The 18280-nt window shown below is 44.1% G+C and overlaps 1 protein-coding gene across 1 annotated transcript in view; it reads right to left on the reverse strand.

Moving 5' to 3' along the window:
• Positions 1–18280, reverse strand: part of Nsf (N-ethylmaleimide sensitive factor, vesicle fusing ATPase) — a 134217-nt gene that overhangs the window by 59141 nt on the left and 56796 nt on the right. Inside the window, exon 9 of the mRNA XM_021176539.1 lies at positions 2294–2493. Coding sequence (XP_021032198.1) covers positions 2294–2493 — 200 coding nt within the window. The remainder of the gene's footprint in view (positions 1–2293; positions 2494–18280) is intronic.

Consider the following 18280-nt stretch of genomic DNA (forward strand, 5'->3'; position numbering starts at 1 on the left):
TCGTGCCTGGATGTGACAGAAGAGACCGAGTATGACTAATTTCTATCTAGAAATTCTTTTTTTTTTTTTTTGTTGTTGTTGTTGTTTTTCGAGACATGGTTTTCTGTATAGCTGTCCTGGAACTCACTCTGTAGACCAGGCTGGCCTCGAACTCAGAAATCCGCCTGCCTCTGCCTCCCGAGTGCTGGGATTAAAGGCGTGCGCCACCACGCCCGGCCACCAGACTTTTTCTTAACTCTGAGATGTATTAAGCTATTTCACCATCTTTGAAATCACAGCATCAGCAATTATTTCCACCTGAGTTCAAGGTGGTTGCAATGGCAACCACTGTAAGAGGAAGGATGCTGCAGTTATGTGACAAATGATGTACGAATCCCCCTGACGTCATTCTTGGCCATATGTGGAAAAAACAAAAAATCAACAGAGAAGAACCCTCCTCAACCACTTCACAGTAGGACACAGAACTTCATTCAGATGCTAAAGTGAACGAGAGATTCAGTCATTTATTTTTGCAGCGCTGGGGACTGAACAGTGCTCCACCATGGAACTGCACCCCTATATCTCATGAAAATTTTAAAAACTTGATTTTTCTCTCAGGCTCTTAAAATGTCATTCTGTGGCTTCTAGCTCCTTTGTTTCTGTTTAGAAGAAGCCAGGTGGCCTCTGACTGGATGAGTTCTGCTCACACTGTGAGGACAATCCACTTTATTCAGCTTACCTATTCAAAGTTAGTTTTACCCAGAAACATTTTTACAAATATACCCAGGGTGTACAGTTAAACATCTGGGCAACTTATGACCCAGTCAAGATGACATATGAAACAGCTGTCACAGTTAAGAAACTTGGTCTGGTTTTCAAATAATTTTCCCCACCTAAGGCCCAAATCCAGCTTTTGAGGTTTTTTTTTTTTTTTGGTTTTTTGTTTTTTTTTTTTACTTACTTCTTTTATATTATGTGTATGAATACGTTGCTTACATGTATTTAAGTGTATATGTGTGCCTGGTACCACAGGAGAGCAGAAGAGGACATCAGAATACTTGAAGTTGGAGTTATGGATAACTATGAGCTGCTATATATGAACACTGGGAATTGAACCTGGGTCCTCTGGAAGAACAGTAAGTGCTCTTAACCACTGAGCCATCTCTCCAGCCTCCCAGCTTTTGAGTTTTTAAACCTACAGTCAGTGTGAATACGGTCTCTGGAGCTCCAAATAACGTCCCCATTCCTCCATGTCATTATAGATGGGAATAATTGGTAATGCTGTAATTTAAAAGATACGAATCTACAACCAAGCTGATTCTGGGTGCTGAAGGGATTCTACTTCATGTGGAATTTGACACAGAAAATGCCTACAGTCTATTCATGGACTTAACTTCCCTCCTTTCCCAAAGACAAACTGAGCTTAAGTGTTTGGAAACAAAGTGGTCCAAAAGCATCACTTGGAAGTGTATTCAAGGTCTGTTTTTGAACATTGTATAGTAGCATTTCAAACCATGTTAACCCCATATAACCTCTAGGGCCCGGGCTCTCAAGCTGTGGGTCACAACCCCTACGGGAGGTTGAATGACCCCTTTCACATAGGTCACCTAAGACCATCAGAAAACACAGATATTACACTACAAGTCATAACATAGCAAAATTATAGTTATGAAGCAGCAATGAAAATAATTTTGTGGTTGGGGGTTCATCACATCATGAGAGGCTACATTAAACGGTTACAGTGTTAGGAAGTGTACTGGCTGGTTTTGTGTGCCAACTTGACACAAGCTGGAGTTATTACAGAGAAACGAGCCTCCCTTGAGAAAATGCTTCCATGAGATCCAGCTGTGAGGCATTTTCTCAATTAGTGATCAAGGGTGGGAGGGCGCAGCCCATTGTGGGTGGTGTCATCCCTGGGCTGGTAGTCTTGGGTTCTATAAGCAAGCAAGCTGAGCAAGCCAGTAAGTAACATCCCTCCATGGCCTCTGCATCAGTTCCTGCTTCCTGACCTGCTTCAGTTCCAGCCCTGACTTCCTTTGGTGATAAACAGCTGTATAGAAGTGTAAGCTGAATAAACCCTTTCCTCCCCAGCTTGCTTCTTGGTCATGATGTTTGTGCAGGACTAGAAACCCTGACTAAGACAGGAAGGTTGAGAGCTACTACTCCAGGGAAATTCCGCATATAATTATTGATAGCAACTGTATTTTAGCTGCAAGTTGTTTCAAACTAAAGATCACAGCAACAAGTGAGCTCCATATCACTCTTCATGTGAGCCATACTACATTTTCAGTAAGTTAGTCTTATGTCCACATACCCTCCTTTGCTCCTCTTCGGCATCAGCAAAGAGTTTACGAATGTTAGCCTCCGATTCTCCCACATACTTGTTAAGGATTTCTGGCCCATTGACCACCTTGGGCTCTCTCGCATTCAGCATCTTGCCAATCTGTCGAGCCAAGAGAGTTTTACCACAACCAGGGGGTCCGTATAACAGGATGCCTTTAACATGTTTGCAACCTAAAAAGGAAGAAGAGACAGTCTTACACACCAGCTCACTGCAATCGTGGAGGACATCTGAAGGAAGGCCTGCCTTCTTCACATGCCCCTTAGAATAGACCACCCATGTCACTTACACACAGTAATGTCCAAGTGCTGTCAGTAGACAAGGATGGAAGAGTCAAGCCTCTTATGTTGTTTTAAACAGAAAACCCAGAAACCAGGCCTCTATGCTGCTATATTTGAAGGGAGGAGGGAAGCTGCAAGTTACTGATTTTTGAGATACTCTTTATCACTTAGAATGAGCACTTTTACCCTGAAGTGTCTCTTTGACCTAATATCTAACCAGGAATTATTACTTGCTTTCTTGTCTCTTGCGATCAGGAGGAAAGTCTGCCTTGGAGAAATTCTAGTGGAAAATGCATCTATTACAGTACAGCAGGCTCTGAGAACTACATCTTAGTTACAAGGTAACATGTCAACGAATAGAAACAAACTTGGAGAAGCAGCAGGGGTGCCTGGGCTGGCTGGCTGGACACAGGAGAGGTCCATGGTCTAGATTGATGGCAACAATTTTACAAGTAAGGATAGATGTCTTCAGTGACAAATGTCACTTGACAAGTGGGTATGACTTTTTAGGGCCACCCAGACGGAAATGAAGTTTCAAAAATAGTTTTCAATTACTTGCCACTAACAAGCCAAATTAGCAAGACTGATGATCTGGGCTCCCCAGAGTGTCTCTGGGCTACTCTATAGGACTGTCTGTTCCATTTCTTAAGATGAAGATGACCTGTGACTTTTCTTCACTCTTCTGGGGACACTGACCTTCACCATGTCACTGCTATAGTCCATGGTTTCTTTACGCTACACTGACGCAGCACTCTGTGCAGTGACTAAGTACTAGACTTCAGTGTTACTCTCGTACCTGCAGGTGAAGAAACTGGAAATGCAACACACAGGGTGCTCTTGAGAAAACGACTTGTCCTTATCTGAAATTAGAGTCTTAAAGATTCTCTCTGTAAGGGGGAAAGTACAATGGTACCACTGACAACAAGTGGAAGAAATCACACAACACGACTACCGCTGCCAGAAGCAAGACTCTGAGGAAGAGGAAGAGCTTTGGGGTTGCCAGTGACATCCAAAGGTAACATCATTATGTCGAGAAAAGACACGTTAAAATTTCTGGAAAACCAGATCTGCACTCCTGGTTAAGCTTGCAGGCAGAAAGAGAACTTCAGTGAAACTCATAAAGGCATCCTTTTTCATCACAGAGTAAAGCTCTGCCCAAGAACCATAGGCAGTATAATGTCTTTGACCTTTGGCCCAGCCCTCGAGCAGAAGGTTTATACTGCATTATGGGTAAGGCTGGCTCTTCTCCTGGAGGTTAGTTCCACCAGTCACAGCCCATATCCAAGTCTTCAGGACAACCAGGCTTTGGAACCTTACTCTTAATCTTCCTCTTCAAGCCAGCAGTTACCATTTGACCATGTGCACAGACCATATGCAGCTGACTGAAGTGCAAGAAGCCGAGCGAGGGGCTCAGTGGTTAACAGCACTGGCTTCTCCTCTAGAGGATCTGGGTTCAGATGCCTGTGCCCTCGTGGCAGCTCACAACGGTCTGTAACTCCAGTTCCAGGGGACTCAATGCCCTCTTCAGGCATGCACATGGTACACCCACCTACATACATGTAGGCAAAACCCTCATATGCATAAAAATAAAGAAAGATAAACATGAAGAGCAAGAGGAGGAGGAGGAGCAAGAGCAGAGCAGCAAGGTTTGCAGAGGACCCAGAGTCAAGGCCTATCCTCATCTCAGCTAGACTCTCTCCAAGTTTGTCAATCTCCTCTTAAGGAGACCCCTCCCAGGCTAGGCCCTACTTTCTTGGAAAGGCTCTTCTGTTATCCCTGCCCTGTGAGCCCTGAGCACAATATGGCCATAGAGCAGAGCTGGAGCAAATTACAGCCGTGTGCTGACTGACGGCGGCGCCTCCTCCCCCACACTATCCAATTTCAGCTCGGCTTGTGCACGAGCGTGGGGCTCTGCTTTACTCTCATGCTCTCACACGCCTCTCTTTCTCGCCTTTGTTATCTCTTTTCTAATTCTCCTTATGAATTATTGAAATACTCAGTTCTTCTCAAGAGCTACCTCATGCCTCTAACTCTTGCAGATGACCTAGATTCCCACTCCACATATTTAAAAAAGAGATTATCTATCAGTTGTGACCTCCCGGCAGCTCTCTGCTTCACCAGCCACAGTGGCTGGCTGGCACATCCATCCCTAACCTCAACCATGGCTCTCAAAGGAGGAGGCTCCCCTTCTCATCTCAGAGGTTTATATTTCAGTCATTTGTTTATCTACCTTCTCTCAGAGGTGGCATGCTGTTTAAGGGGAAATACTGTTTTATTGATCTTGAATCACAACTGACCCAGCAGAATGTTTAGCCCAAACATAGCATGCACTCAAAAAAGAAGTGGGGGGTGGGGGTGGGGCAAACAGGTAAATTCTAGATTTCTTTTCTCCAAAATGCAGAGTCTGAGGGAGAAGAATCTGTTTTTCAAAATTACTTGAACCCTTTAATTTATGGGTCTCACTACTGAAATAATTTAAATCTGTAAAAGATTGTGTGTGTGTGCCGGCCTGTGTGTGTGTGTGTGTGTGTGTGTGTGCATGTCGGCCTATTCGCAGTGTCTAAGCCCTTTCTGATTATCAAAACAAACTGCTCATGAAGAGTAGAATCTGAACTTTGCAATTCTGCTTTTGTAAGTGAAAAATGCTTAGTTTAATGTGGTTTGAATTAAACTAACTCAGATCTTATAAATAGTTCACAAAATATTGCCATGAAAATTAAGAGAAAAAGCTGACGTGTGCGCTTATGAGACGCATCATATATAATTTTTGAAATGACAATACAGTCGGAGAGACATCGACAGGGTGTCTTAGTGGCTTCAAGCCGGTATCGGGGCGAGAATCCTTTCTAGCATATCAAAGAAATACGCACTGACAAGATGACTCTACCTAGAGACTCGGTTGTGTGACTAAGCGGAAGTGAGACCTTGCTATTACTATCATTACAGCCTTTCCTGACTTATTAAATCAGCACTGGCCTCTAATTTTCAGTGAATCACAACAACTGATTCCATGCAGCACAAACCTGGATTAAGTTCCTGCTGGGATGAAGCACAGAGGGAGGTGTTAAGGACACGAGACATGCAAAGAGCAGTCCCTCCCTGCATGGAAAGTCGGAAGGCGGGCATCTAGACTCTACCCTAACGTATCAGTGAAACGCAGGAAACATCTTAGGCATATACCCAAGAAAGACTGATTTTGCTGAGGTGATATTGGAAAAATGAGGAGTAGACCCAGAAACAAAGAGAACTTGAGTCTGGCCTAGAGGGATGCACAGGGGCTGTGCTTGGGCAGTGGGAAGGAAATGATACCATGAAGAGAGACTAAGGGGGCCAGAGGCAGAAAGGGATAGAGCACTATGAGGGGAGAGTCATGGGGGTGGGGGTGGGGAAGATGTGAGGAGCACAGACACTTGGTACCTGAGCAGAGGTAACCAGCCACGTGGCAGAATGTAGATTAGTATAAGTGGGTTATTAGCTATTCAGGATATGAACCTAACTCTATGACCTAGGTGTCTGTGAGTATGTTTTGAGTCTGAGTCGTTATTCCAGGAGCTTGTGGCCAGGAGGAAACCAGCTCATTACAGGCAGGATATTGGAGACCTTGTCAGGATGGATCTCCTTTTGAGACTAGTCAAGGAATTGGGGAAGTAGTCTTGGGCCACATTTCCTGGAGTCTGTTAACTAAGGAAATCAGGAGTGTGCCAAGCCATCAAAACTAAGGGACTAGAAAGGGGTTCTGGGCAACATAGAAAGGTTTTGGGGAAAAGGAAAACAAAAGAAATGGGAAGAATGTGAGGAAGGGAGAAGTGAGCCTAAGCAGACCGGTACCGCTGTAAGCTGGCTTGGAGTGAGACTCGGTCATCCTGCACGAGCCTCTCCGTTGTATACAGCTGCATAACTAACAAGGATGTTAGGCAAGGTGGCCGTTCTTAGTTCCTTAAACACAAATTTCACCTAAGCTGACATAAGAACCTCAAGCTTTCCTGGGCATTCCCCCCCTCCCCCCACACACAATCTGCATCTTAAAGATTACCATCATGGAGTAAATAACAGCGCCACATTCATTTAAAGTCAATGTATTTTACCTAACTTCCCAACCAAAAGTGTGAGATAAGCTAGGTGTGGTGCCAAACTCTTTTAATCCCAGCACTTGGGAAGCAGAGGCAGGGGGAAGAGCTCTGTGAGTTCAAAGCCATCCTGGTCTTTAGAGAGAGAGAGAGAGAGAGAGACCCTGTCTCAAAATACCAGCAAAACATCATGAGATAAGAAAATCTATGCTTCCAGCTCCAGCAAGCAGCAGAACTCGACAGCTTCAGCCATGTGGCTCTGTCTTTAGAGTCAGAGGGCTAAGATCATAACCATGGGATAATCAAAAGGGAACCTGGGGAAAATGACTGAAGTGATATGTAATTCCTAAGGACTGGATTTTGGTCTACAAGATAGAGTAGTGATCGCGAGCAGAGACCTATCTTGAACAGAAAGCTATCTTGCACAGAACACAAAGCTGTCAAAGAGAAAAAGAAAGAAGAAAGAAAACAAAAAGCAAATCCATGCTTAACTTCAGCTTTTTTTCCTCTCCATCGACTTTGAGGCTTTAACTTTTTTTTTAAATTTATTTTTTTATTAGGTATTTTCCTCGTTTACATTTTCAATGCTATCCCAAAAGTCCCCCATACACACCCCCCCATCCCCTACCCACCCACTCCCCCTTTTTGGCCCTGGGGTTCCCCTGTACTGGGGCATATAAAGTTTGCAAGTCCAATGGGCCTCTCATTGCAGTGATGGCCGACTAGGCCATCTTTTGACACATATGCAGCTAGAGACAAGAGCTCCGGGGTACTGGTTAGTTCATATTGTTGTTCCACCTATAGGGTTGCAGACCCCTTCAGCTCCTTGGGTAATTTCTCTAGCTCCTCCATTGGGGGCCGTGTGATCCATCCAATAGCTGACTGTGATCATCCACTTCTGTGTTTGCTAGGCCCCGGCACAGTCTCGAGGCTTTAACTTTTGTCTCCAAGTTATTCCCATCTTTTCTCCTTATTCTCTAATGTAGGTAAGTAGGCACCTACATTTATAGCTTAGTTATGTTTATTGTATGTACAGTATACATCTGGGGAAGATCCAGTCCAGGGCATGTATTCTACTACCCAGCTCCATCTCTAGGCCTGGTTACGTTCACTATAGGAGTAAATGGAGCTCAGGTACTGTGTCAGGTCCCTCGCTCAGCAGATAGCACGTAGTACCACAGAAGATGGGGAAAACCTCTGCGAGCTTCTGTGTTGTCAGTGAAATAAAGATGCTAGGTTACTGCCTGCTGCTGGGGACAGAAGGCTGGAGGAAGCTGTGTTAGGAGCTTGAGAGAACAGAAAAGAGCTAGTCATCTTAGAAACCAGGAGAGGACACTGCCTGAGCCAGGGATGCTTAGGAACAGGTGCCTGAGGCACAGAGCCTAGATTCAAAGTGAGACCCAACACCACAAGTGTGGTTTTTTTCTAAAGTCAAACTTAGCAGCCAGATGCTGGCCTAGGCTCGCAGGCTGAGGAACATCTGAGACTTTGACTAAGGAGCAAGGCTGTTGGAGAGAGAGTGATTCTGTTAAATCAGGCCACATAAGCACATAAGCTTCATAAAGAAGGAGAGGGCAGCTATTGCCGGGGACAAACTGAGGTTCCACTGGAATCTAACTTACTAGAGTTGGTATGGGGTATGTGTGTGCGTGCGTGTGTGCATATGTGTGCTACAAGAAAAGAGAAGACAAAGTTAAAAAGAAGATGGCAGGAAGCTCAAATCTGAGGTCCTCTAAAGTGGTTGCTGGTAATGCAGTCTTGGTTATAACCAACAAGCGTGTGTTTGAGATAGACCAAGAGAGAAGCTCAGTGAATTAAAACCACGTAACAAGGATGGCGACATTGCCAACAACACCCAGATAACTAAACCAGAGTGGAAACCACACTTAGGGGCAAGTGATGCACTCAGTGTTTGCTCCTCTCCAGCATGGCCACCTTCACACTCATTTTGTTATCCAAACGGTAGACGATGTACTGACCTTCACTGACACACATGCATGAGCTATTATGAAGATACAAATTATACAAGATAGCAAATAAACAGCTTGTCTTAGGGGTTTTATGGTGGTAAAGGGACACCACAAAGTGACACACTTACTCCAACAAGGCCGCACCTCCCAACAGTGCCATTCCTCACAAGCTGTTGGGGGCCATTTTCATTCAAACCACCACACAATGAATGACCACATGCTGCTTTAGTGAGGGTCTCAGTGATGAGACACTGAGAGACTGTCTAAAAAGAACCTAGGTGAAAACTGAGTGGCACCCATTCCAGATCCCTTAAAATAAAGCATTTCTAGACAGTCCCTAGAATCTGCAGCACAAAGCTGTATCTTAATTCTATTTCTCAAAAGATATTTGTCAAGAAGACTGAGGGTATGGGTTTGTTTAGGTGAAAGAAAGGTTTGACGGTTGACTGAACTAAATAGGAAATAAATCAAGAATTCTAGAGAACATTAAAAATTATTATACACTGATTTTTCTAGTCAGTTCTTAGACTTGGACTTCACAGTCTACAACACCAAACCAAACATGTTTTAAATGAGGTGAGGACCAGGTGTGGTGGTGCACGCCTGTGACACCAGGCGCTCAGAGGGCAGAGGCAGGGGGATGGCGAGTACCAGAGCAGGTTGGTGGGACAGACAGTTCAGGGAGTAACGATGTTCACCTGCAAGGCTGATGACTTGAGCTGGACCCACACTGTAGGAGAGGACCAACTCCTGCAAGTTATCCTCTGACCTCCACATGTGTGCTATGGCACGTGCACATGCACATACATGCACACACATGCACACAGAATGAATGTAGTAGCAGTTAGTAGCAGTAATAATGATAATAATAATAAATATTAATGGAGTTCTAGGCTGTCCTGGGCCATGTAGTGAGACTAAGACTCAAAACAATAACCACACCCACAAAAGAAAACAAAATGGCTTCCCATAAACAAGAGCCCCCTCCCCCAAAACTGGGGAGAGATGCTCTAATTGCGTTGTTTAAGGTTTTTGCTTGTTTGTTTTAAATTGTGTCAATTCAAGATTTCTTTTTTTAAAAAAGACATGTGTGCCTTCTATCCCAGGACCCTTAGGAGTTCAAAGCCAGCTTGGTCTATATTGTAAGTTCTAGGACAACCATGATGGCACAGTAAGACCTTGTCTCAAAAGTAAATAGGTATAAAATATGACCACTGCTTCATAAAAGAAAACATATTTAATAACAAAAGGGATGATAGAAGTGATCTTAGAATAATGGACATTCTTTTGTGTTAAATATATTGTTTCAAAGTAGGGGTTCTAAAAACGTGGGGGTTCTAGGGAGGAAAGAGAAGGGAAAAGTCATGTAATTACATTATAATCTCAAAAATAAAAGAAAAATTGAAAACAAAAAAAGAGAGAAAGTGCTAAGGAGGACAGCTGGCACTGGCCTTTGGCCTCCACACACATGTGCACCTCAGTCTATGCCCACACCCACAAGTGTGCACACAGCAGCAATGCTGGGATCTGCCTGTCTACAGTAAGATCCTGGTCTTCCTCTTAGCAGGTGGGAATCACAACAGTAGGCTGAAGGTCACTGTGATGATCAAGCCTGATACAGAAAACTCCTGCCGGTACCCAGTGACGACGGGAGTATCTGCTGCTGAGCGACATTAGCTCATTTTTATCATCTGGCTATGGATGAATTGTGAAGCAGAACCAGACCTTCAGTTGCCACTTAAGAATTAGATTGCATTACATGCAATTGTAAAGCTCAAAATAAATGGCTGCTTTGCTTCAGTTGGTTACTTCTGAGAGTGACGAGGTATCCATCTTGGGCCTTAAAACCTTCTCTAGTGCTACTGCTGCCTTGGAATGCTGAGAATTCTAGTGTCTGTTGCATTGATGAAGCTCAAGCTCCAAGTGAACACAACAGTCCCTACGCCACATCATAACATCTCAGCTTGCAGTTTAGTGAGGTCAGGATGTCCCACAGTGCTAGCTGCTCTTCCAGATGGACTGTCAGAATCGATTCTTTCGCTTCTCTGCGCCTCTAGCAGAGACCAGTCTGCCAGTTCTCAAGTTTTCTAAGCCCACGTCGTAGAGTCAACAAGGAGCTCCCTCTGTAGAAGCCAAGCCAGCACCACGATCAACACCACTTGTGCACACTTCTCTTTGCCCTCTTAAAGTGTCTACCAGCATTAGAAAGCTGACACTGGCTCTTAGGGGAACATTCTTTGTTCTACGTGCATTCACGTGTCAGTATCTCATTCTGCCAAGGAGCACAAGAGCCATGTCTCAGTATTTGCCCCAAAGTGGAGAACTGCACTCTAGACTAGCATAGTGTGTCTTCCCCTTTAGTTTGAGGGGAACCAGCAATGTGTTATTCTCCACCCCCCTCCCCAACTATGAGTCTCTTAGCTGAATCAACAATCCTTCCACAACATACAAACCCAGGATACCCAGAGACACAGACAGGCATGCATGTGCATACCTGTAAACTTTCTGATGGCGTATATATCCAGAGATGTTAAGGTGGACATTACAGACAGCACAGAGACTTCTGGTCTAAAAGTCTACACAGAACAGGGCTTTACCACAGTGACAGGCATCACCAGCCCCACTGGTGAAAGTAGCACACACAATTATTTATAGGGTATCTAATAAGTTTGTTATCATTTTCTTAAAATAGCATTATAAAAGTTACATAGCCTTAGTTCTACAAGCTCAGGGATAAACAGTAACACTTGCTGTTTATAATCTTTGAAAATACTGTCCAACATGAGACACCTTGTGTTTGCCAAGCTTTTCTTTCTTAATGTGAGTTAAACAACTGTTTGGTTTTTTTCCTAGGTGCCACCAGAGGCCAACTGCATCAAGAAAAACTGTCAGCAAAATTGCATGTATTCAAAGGGGGAAACTCATTGTCAAGATGTCAATAAATTAGAACCGATCTCTATCAAATTAGCATTGGGCTAGGAGTGCCTAATTCATTTCAGGGGTGGGGGAGGATGGGAAGGATTAGTGATCCTTAGAAGGGGAACCCCAGTGGCTTCCAGCTCAGACACAGACAACACTGCCTGCCAAGGATGAGTCTCTCGAGGCCAGTGCAAGTCGGGACATCGTCACAGGTCTCGCATGCTTCTCTAAGCAGTTGTGCAAACCAGGTCTGAATGCCTAACTCTAAAAAATGCATGGACTTGTACACGCAATAGCTGGTACGGTCCTAGCAATTGCTAGTACTTGATCTCTCTAGGTTTTCATAATTTCAGCCTGCATTTCTGAAAAGTATTAACTGAAACTAACAAGTACTAGGTCTGCTTAAATTCCTCTTTTCAGAGTACAGAACGCTTATGTTAGGAAACAGGCTTTTTTTTTTTTAATTTAAGATTTACTTATTTATACTATTTATTTTGAGACAGAGTCTATCTACGTAGTCCTGGCTGTTCCTGGAACGCCTCACAGAGACCAGGATGGCCTCGAACTCACAGAGCTCCACTTCCCCAGTGCTGGGCTTAAAGGTGCATGCCACCACACCAAGTGAGATTCAATTGTGTGTGTGTTGTTCCTGTATATGTGAGAGCAGGGCTGGCGGAGGGGAGGAGAGGGCTTTAGATCCAGGGAGCAGGAGTTCCATGCCATTGTGAGCTGCAGGGTTAAGAGTGCTGGGGACCGAAACCCAGGCCCACGCCTTAGACTGACCACTGAGCACCTCTCCAGCACCACTCTGCTTTTTCCTAGCTACGCAGGAAGGGCTTAGAGCATGGCTTTCATCAACTTCTGTTTCAAAGAGTGTTCACTGATGAGCGTGGAAGGTGGGTCACCCGCCGGATCCCATCTGTGTACTTTCTAAACCCTTAAGGAGACGTTCAAGATGAAGATCACTCGGGTGCAGACCCCAGTCTCTTGACATCCTTTTGTTTAGGCGAGGAATGCAGTGTACTGAGCTCCACGGTGAATGCCTGAAAACGACCCATGCCCTGATCACGGAGCAGCTGTGCTAGCTGTCTACCACCTGACTGGTCTATATCCAAATTAGTCAACTGAAATTCACATAGATCTTCTCATCAGATAGCCCAGAACGAGAGATGGGATGTGTGGAGCAACGCTCCCAGCTAATCTTTGCTGACACCCCCACCCTTCTCCACTCCCTCCTAGGGTGTTGCCTGGTATTTCACGAATTCTTGATGACAAAGATCACGCTGCTTCTGTAGCAGGTCCTGCCTTGCTGTCACCTGGCATCCTGTGCTTTCAGGTTTCAGCAGTCGCGGGTTGGCCCTTCTACTTCAGCTGAAATACACTGCTCTGCAGACGATGTATGGCTTCTTCCGTTTGCAGGGAGCCTCTAGTCTAGTTTATGTTCTTCTGTTCCTCAGAAATCACAGCCGTAAGCCAGGCATGGTGGTGCACGTCTGTAACCCTAGCACTCAGGGGACTGAAGACTGCAGTGAGTTCAAGGCCAACCTGGGCTTAACAAGTGTATTTAAGGCCAGCCTAGGCTACCAAAAAAAAAAAAAAATATATCACTCCCTTAATTAAGACTATCTCTTCAATAATTACAGTAGCAACTCTCAAAACAATGTATCAATGTCCTACAGGGTTTATTTAAATGCCTATTTCCGGGCATCACTCCAAGAAACGGAAACTCATGACGTCTGGAGGGGACCTGGGGTGGGTGAGTATTTAACATGTGCCCCTACATGTCTCTAAAAGCAAGCCAGAGGACAAATGATGATGGACTCAGTTACCTAAGCATCCTTGAGTTTTTATTTCACTGAGTGTGTATGTCTGTGGCCCCCACTGAATCACAAACTGGTAAGAATACATTTCTTGTCCTTGGACAGTTGTGGGTGATTGAGCAAGTCTAAGGAGACCAAATTTATCAGGTGTAAGGCAGACTGAGGCTTTCTAAAAGTTAATACAGTCTCAGCTTGCACTGGAAGACTGATGTTTTCCTAAAGGACGGTGCTTGTGGCTAACAGACCCACAGTCGCAGTACTCCACTGAGCCCTGGGTACCCAGTTTAAAGTAACTATAAACAGACATTTTTTAAAAAGTTCAGATATGCGGGGTAAAGGGCTAAAACAAGACTCCAGAAGGCTGCGGAACCAACCCAGCTGGAAAATGAGCCTTAGAGAAACAATGGTTCTGAGGAGAGCTGAGGTCAGTGGAACTGCTTTCTTCACACACTTCAAGAAGTTTCATGAGGAAAAAGGAGGTGTGTTCTCCTCGGTGATATCAAGAAAACCAGAGCTGATCACAGACATGCCTCACCCTAACCTAGGAGCTGTCACCTGGAGAGGCAGAAGTCACTCAGGAAAAATGGAGACGATTCGAACCCAAGGCAGGTGTGTAGTCTAGCTGAGCGTGGGGACCCAGAGCAGTGTGGAGATCACTCAAAGCTGACAGTCTCCGATGGGCCCAGCTAGTGCCAGAGGGATCTAAAGTATCCCAGGATGGTGTCTGAGTGATCAAAGACTCAACACACACAACTTCATGGAAGAAGCGTTGTTTTGGGTCACAGTGGGTGTTTGCTTTTGTCACTCTCTACCTTGTTTTGGTAACGATTTATTTATTTTATGTGTATGAATGTGTTTGTCTACATGTATGTATGAGCACTCCCTGTGTGCCTGGGACCTGAAGAGTCCAGAAGAGGGTATCAGACGCTCCTGGAACTGAATTGCGGCTGTAAGCTGCCATACTGGTACCGAACTGGACTGGGACTGTAAGACCAGCAGGCTCCCTTAATCACTGAGCCATCTCTCTAGCTCACTACCTTATCTTTTGAGACAGGGTCTCTCACTGAACCTGTAACTTACTGATGTATGTGGCTATAGTGACTGAATACTGAACCCCAGTTAACAACCTGACTCCACCCCGTATCCCTAGCACTGGGGTCACAGAGACTGCACCCAGCTTTTGCACAAGTGTTGGGGGGTCTCAACTGAGGTTTCCATGCTTGTTTGGCAAACATTTGACCAACTGAACTATCTCCCTGACCCCTATTTTAAGCATTTTCTAAGTCAATTCAAATGGAACTATTAAACTTCACCTGTTTGACCTGCACTCTGATTGGTCACTGGGTAGTAAAGGAAGTAGAAAGAAAGGGAGTGGAAAAGGTGCATGTGTTTTTCATTAGATAAATTCAGACCAACGCATTCTGTAAGCGTACTGCATTAGTAGTGGTATCTGGATAAAGCACAAACAGGTCCTCAATGCTGAGCTGTACCCATTTTAAATACAAAAGGCAGTAGAGTGACAGGCTTGGAGATGTCCTGTTAAATTAGGAAGGCTTATTTTCTGGGAATAACCATTATTAACTGACTCAAGCTAACACAGCTCTGCACTTTCACACTGAATGGAGGGAGAGGGAGAAGACAGGCAAGGAGACAAGCTAGGATCTTCACATCCAGAGACGCTTTCAAATAATAACCTGTTTCTATAGACATGATTTGCTGTGGTAACGTGCTTGTGTTTATCAGCCCTGATTTCACAACACAAAGCTTTTAGATGTTTACAGGTGATAATGTATGGTAGGAGTGGGACTAGCAAACTCGACAGACAGCAAATTTGTTTTGTGAAAGTTAATAGAAAAGAAACATCTGGAATGTGGCATTGTTAAACCACCTCTGAGCCGTGTTATCAATACTTACTAGGTTGTTAAGAAGTAGAGATGCATTCAGATACGTCCACGTTTACACTGTGATTATAACCACTGATAGGTGGTGCCTTTCTTTTGGCTGTAGTATAGGAATGTGATATTAAACAATTAAATGGAAACATTGTTTATATAGATATTATGATAGTACAAATCTGATACTGAAGTGTGTAAAAAGTTTCCACTCTAGTGCCATGTGCCTTGTTTTAAATTTGGCATTAAGTAAACAGTATGTACAGCTACTGATCTGCCAGTAGAAATCTCCGAAGGCTTAATGGCATTTTGATTTTAAGGTGCTAGTACAGTGGTTCTCAGCCTGTGGGTCACAAGCCCTTTGGGGGTCACATATCAGATATATTACAATTCTTAACAGTAGCAAAATTACGGTTATGAAGGAACAATGAAATAGTTTTGCGGTTAGGGGGTCACCATCGCATGAGATCGCATGAGGAACTATATTAAAGGGTCACAGCATCAGGAAGGTTTGGAACCACTGCGCTAGGACATAATCAAGAACTGTGCTAAGGGAAGGTCTTTCAGGACACAAGACAGTCTGTGTTAGAAGTAACTCTATATTAAAAATCAAAGATGCAACTGTAGGAAACAAACTTTTAAAATGCTGTGAGGAGCCAGAGGGAAAGAACTACTCCTATCTGGGACACGTCTCTGTGGTAATTCTTCCAAAGAGAGCCAAGCTGTCCTTGGGATGAGCACACACAGCACCCTCCCGGGCAGAGGGTGTACGTATGGCCTCCACAGCCACAAGGTTCTGATGCCCAAGAATAAATCTCAAACTAACCCAGTGTCCCACACTGTCTGTCAGTTTCCTGTGACACTTTTAACATTATTCCTTCTTTTCTAGTGCCCTTCCATAGTGTCTGCTTTCATTTATAAGACGTTTTGACTGAAAAAAAAGACATCTAAAGTGATGATGATGGTGGTGGTGGTGGTAGTAATAATACATAAAAAGGAAGGCTAGCTTTTGGCATAACAAAAATGGGTATAATTATTAATGATCTCTGACTCAGCGTTTCCACTCTCAGGAATTTATTTGAAAGAACTATGGTTAGGCAGCAATATATAGCTCCAGGGACGCTCGGCACATGAGGTATATAATCATGAAAAGCTCAAAAGATTATAGGGAACTGAGTAAATAAATGATGGTATGATCATTTTATGAAATGGAGTATCATCTATTTTTTAAAAAGTAAACTTGTGTGGGCATAAAACCAGTTACAAAATTAAAAAATAAATTGTGTAAATACACACACCCACACCCACAGAGAGAGAGAGAGAGAGAGAGAGAAATAGAACAAAAACTAACAGAATGATACCCCCAAGAATACTAATAGTCACTTTTTCCTTTTTAAAGTTATCCTCTTTCTTTTCGTCCTAGTGATCCATGCTGAATATACACTCCTAATATGCTCAGGAGTCAAGATCTAAACCATTCACGGAAAGCAAGGGACAATGACTACGTCTCCCCAAAACCTTCTGGGCCCAGCAGGAAACCTGCAGTGATTAGCAGAGGCAGGAAGGGGCTCTGCGTCAGCCATAGACTCTGAGGCTTGCTCTCAAGAATTTCTCAATCAAGTTGTGAAATCTGAAATTTTAAAAAAGCCAACAATAAATCAGATCATTTACGTGTGTGAGTCACAGAGCCTACAGGGCACCAGACTGGGGGGTAAGGCAGCCTAGACTCTCCCTGCCTGGGACTTTAGTCTAAATAAGGTAGGTGTTCGGTCTCCTGGGAGCTGGGTGCTCTCCAGTGTGAAGAATCAAAAGCAGCCCTTCTCAGCCTGGTGTTCTGTGGACCACTTGTGGGTGCATCCTCATAGGAACAGTTGCTAATTAAGGACATGCTAGACTAGAGCTCTCCGAGGTCCCCATCCTAACATAGTCTAGATCTGAGTCAACGATAAAGCTCCCTGATGCACCGAAACCTGTGTTTCACACATACATTCACTTCTGGTTTCGTCGCAGACACGAAGAGGAGTATTAAATAATACCAGGTGAGTGACAACCCACTTGAAAAAAATCCCACAGCTTGCCAATAGTGATTGAGAGCAAAAAGCCAGAGTTTACCAGCAAGAGGGCAAAACCCTGTCTGGTGAAGATAATAGAAATGATGAATCGAGGGCTGGAGAGATGGCTCAGTGGTTAAGAGCACTGACTGCTCTTCTGAAGGTCCTGAGTTCAAATCCCAACAACCACATGGTGGCTCACAACCATCTGTAATAAGATTTGATGCCCTCTTCTGGTGTGGCTAAAGACAGCTACAGTGTACTTACATAAAATAAATAAATCTTTAACAGAAAAAAAAAAAAAGAAGAAATGATGAATCTAAACAGTGTCTCATGTCCAATTTCTGTCAGTCCTTCCAAATCACATTTCTCTTCAAATTCTTTCATGATTTTCAAAGAGCAGAATTATTTCAACTTAAGTTCAACCTGCTTAATTTTTTAAAAAACATTGATTTTCCTTTTAGAATCGATATGGGAAGGGCTCAGTCACTGAACTACAGCTGTAAACTGTGTTCTCTCACTCTAAAGACTGACAGTACCCCACTGATTACCCCACCCATGACGCACACAGAGCTTCAATATCCCACCACTTCCATGGCCACCTTCTATCACGTGTGGTCAGCCTGCTACCACCAGACAAAGAAGAGCAGCTGTCGAGAATCTCTGATGCAGGTTGATAATCCTGACCATCTACCTCGCTTCTCCTAAGCACACCACAGCCATGACTGGTACCTGAATAAGATTCACAATGGAAGGCACATCATTTGGTAGTGGAGAGAGACGTGAGAGGTCACACAACGTGTGGGATGGCAGCGACCACTGACAGTCAAAGGCTCTGCGCCTAAGAGTCTCTTCTCACTGTAGAATTCTACACAGAATCTTTTAAAAAACAAAGCACTTTAAAAATCACAGAAATTGCCGGGCGTGGTGGCGCACGCCTTTAATCCCAGCACTTGGGAG

Source organism: Mus caroli, chromosome 11 (genome assembly GCF_900094665.2).
Source record: "Mus caroli chromosome 11, CAROLI_EIJ_v1.1, whole genome shotgun sequence".
Taxonomy (NCBI): Eukaryota; Metazoa; Chordata; class Mammalia; order Rodentia; family Muridae; genus Mus; species Mus caroli.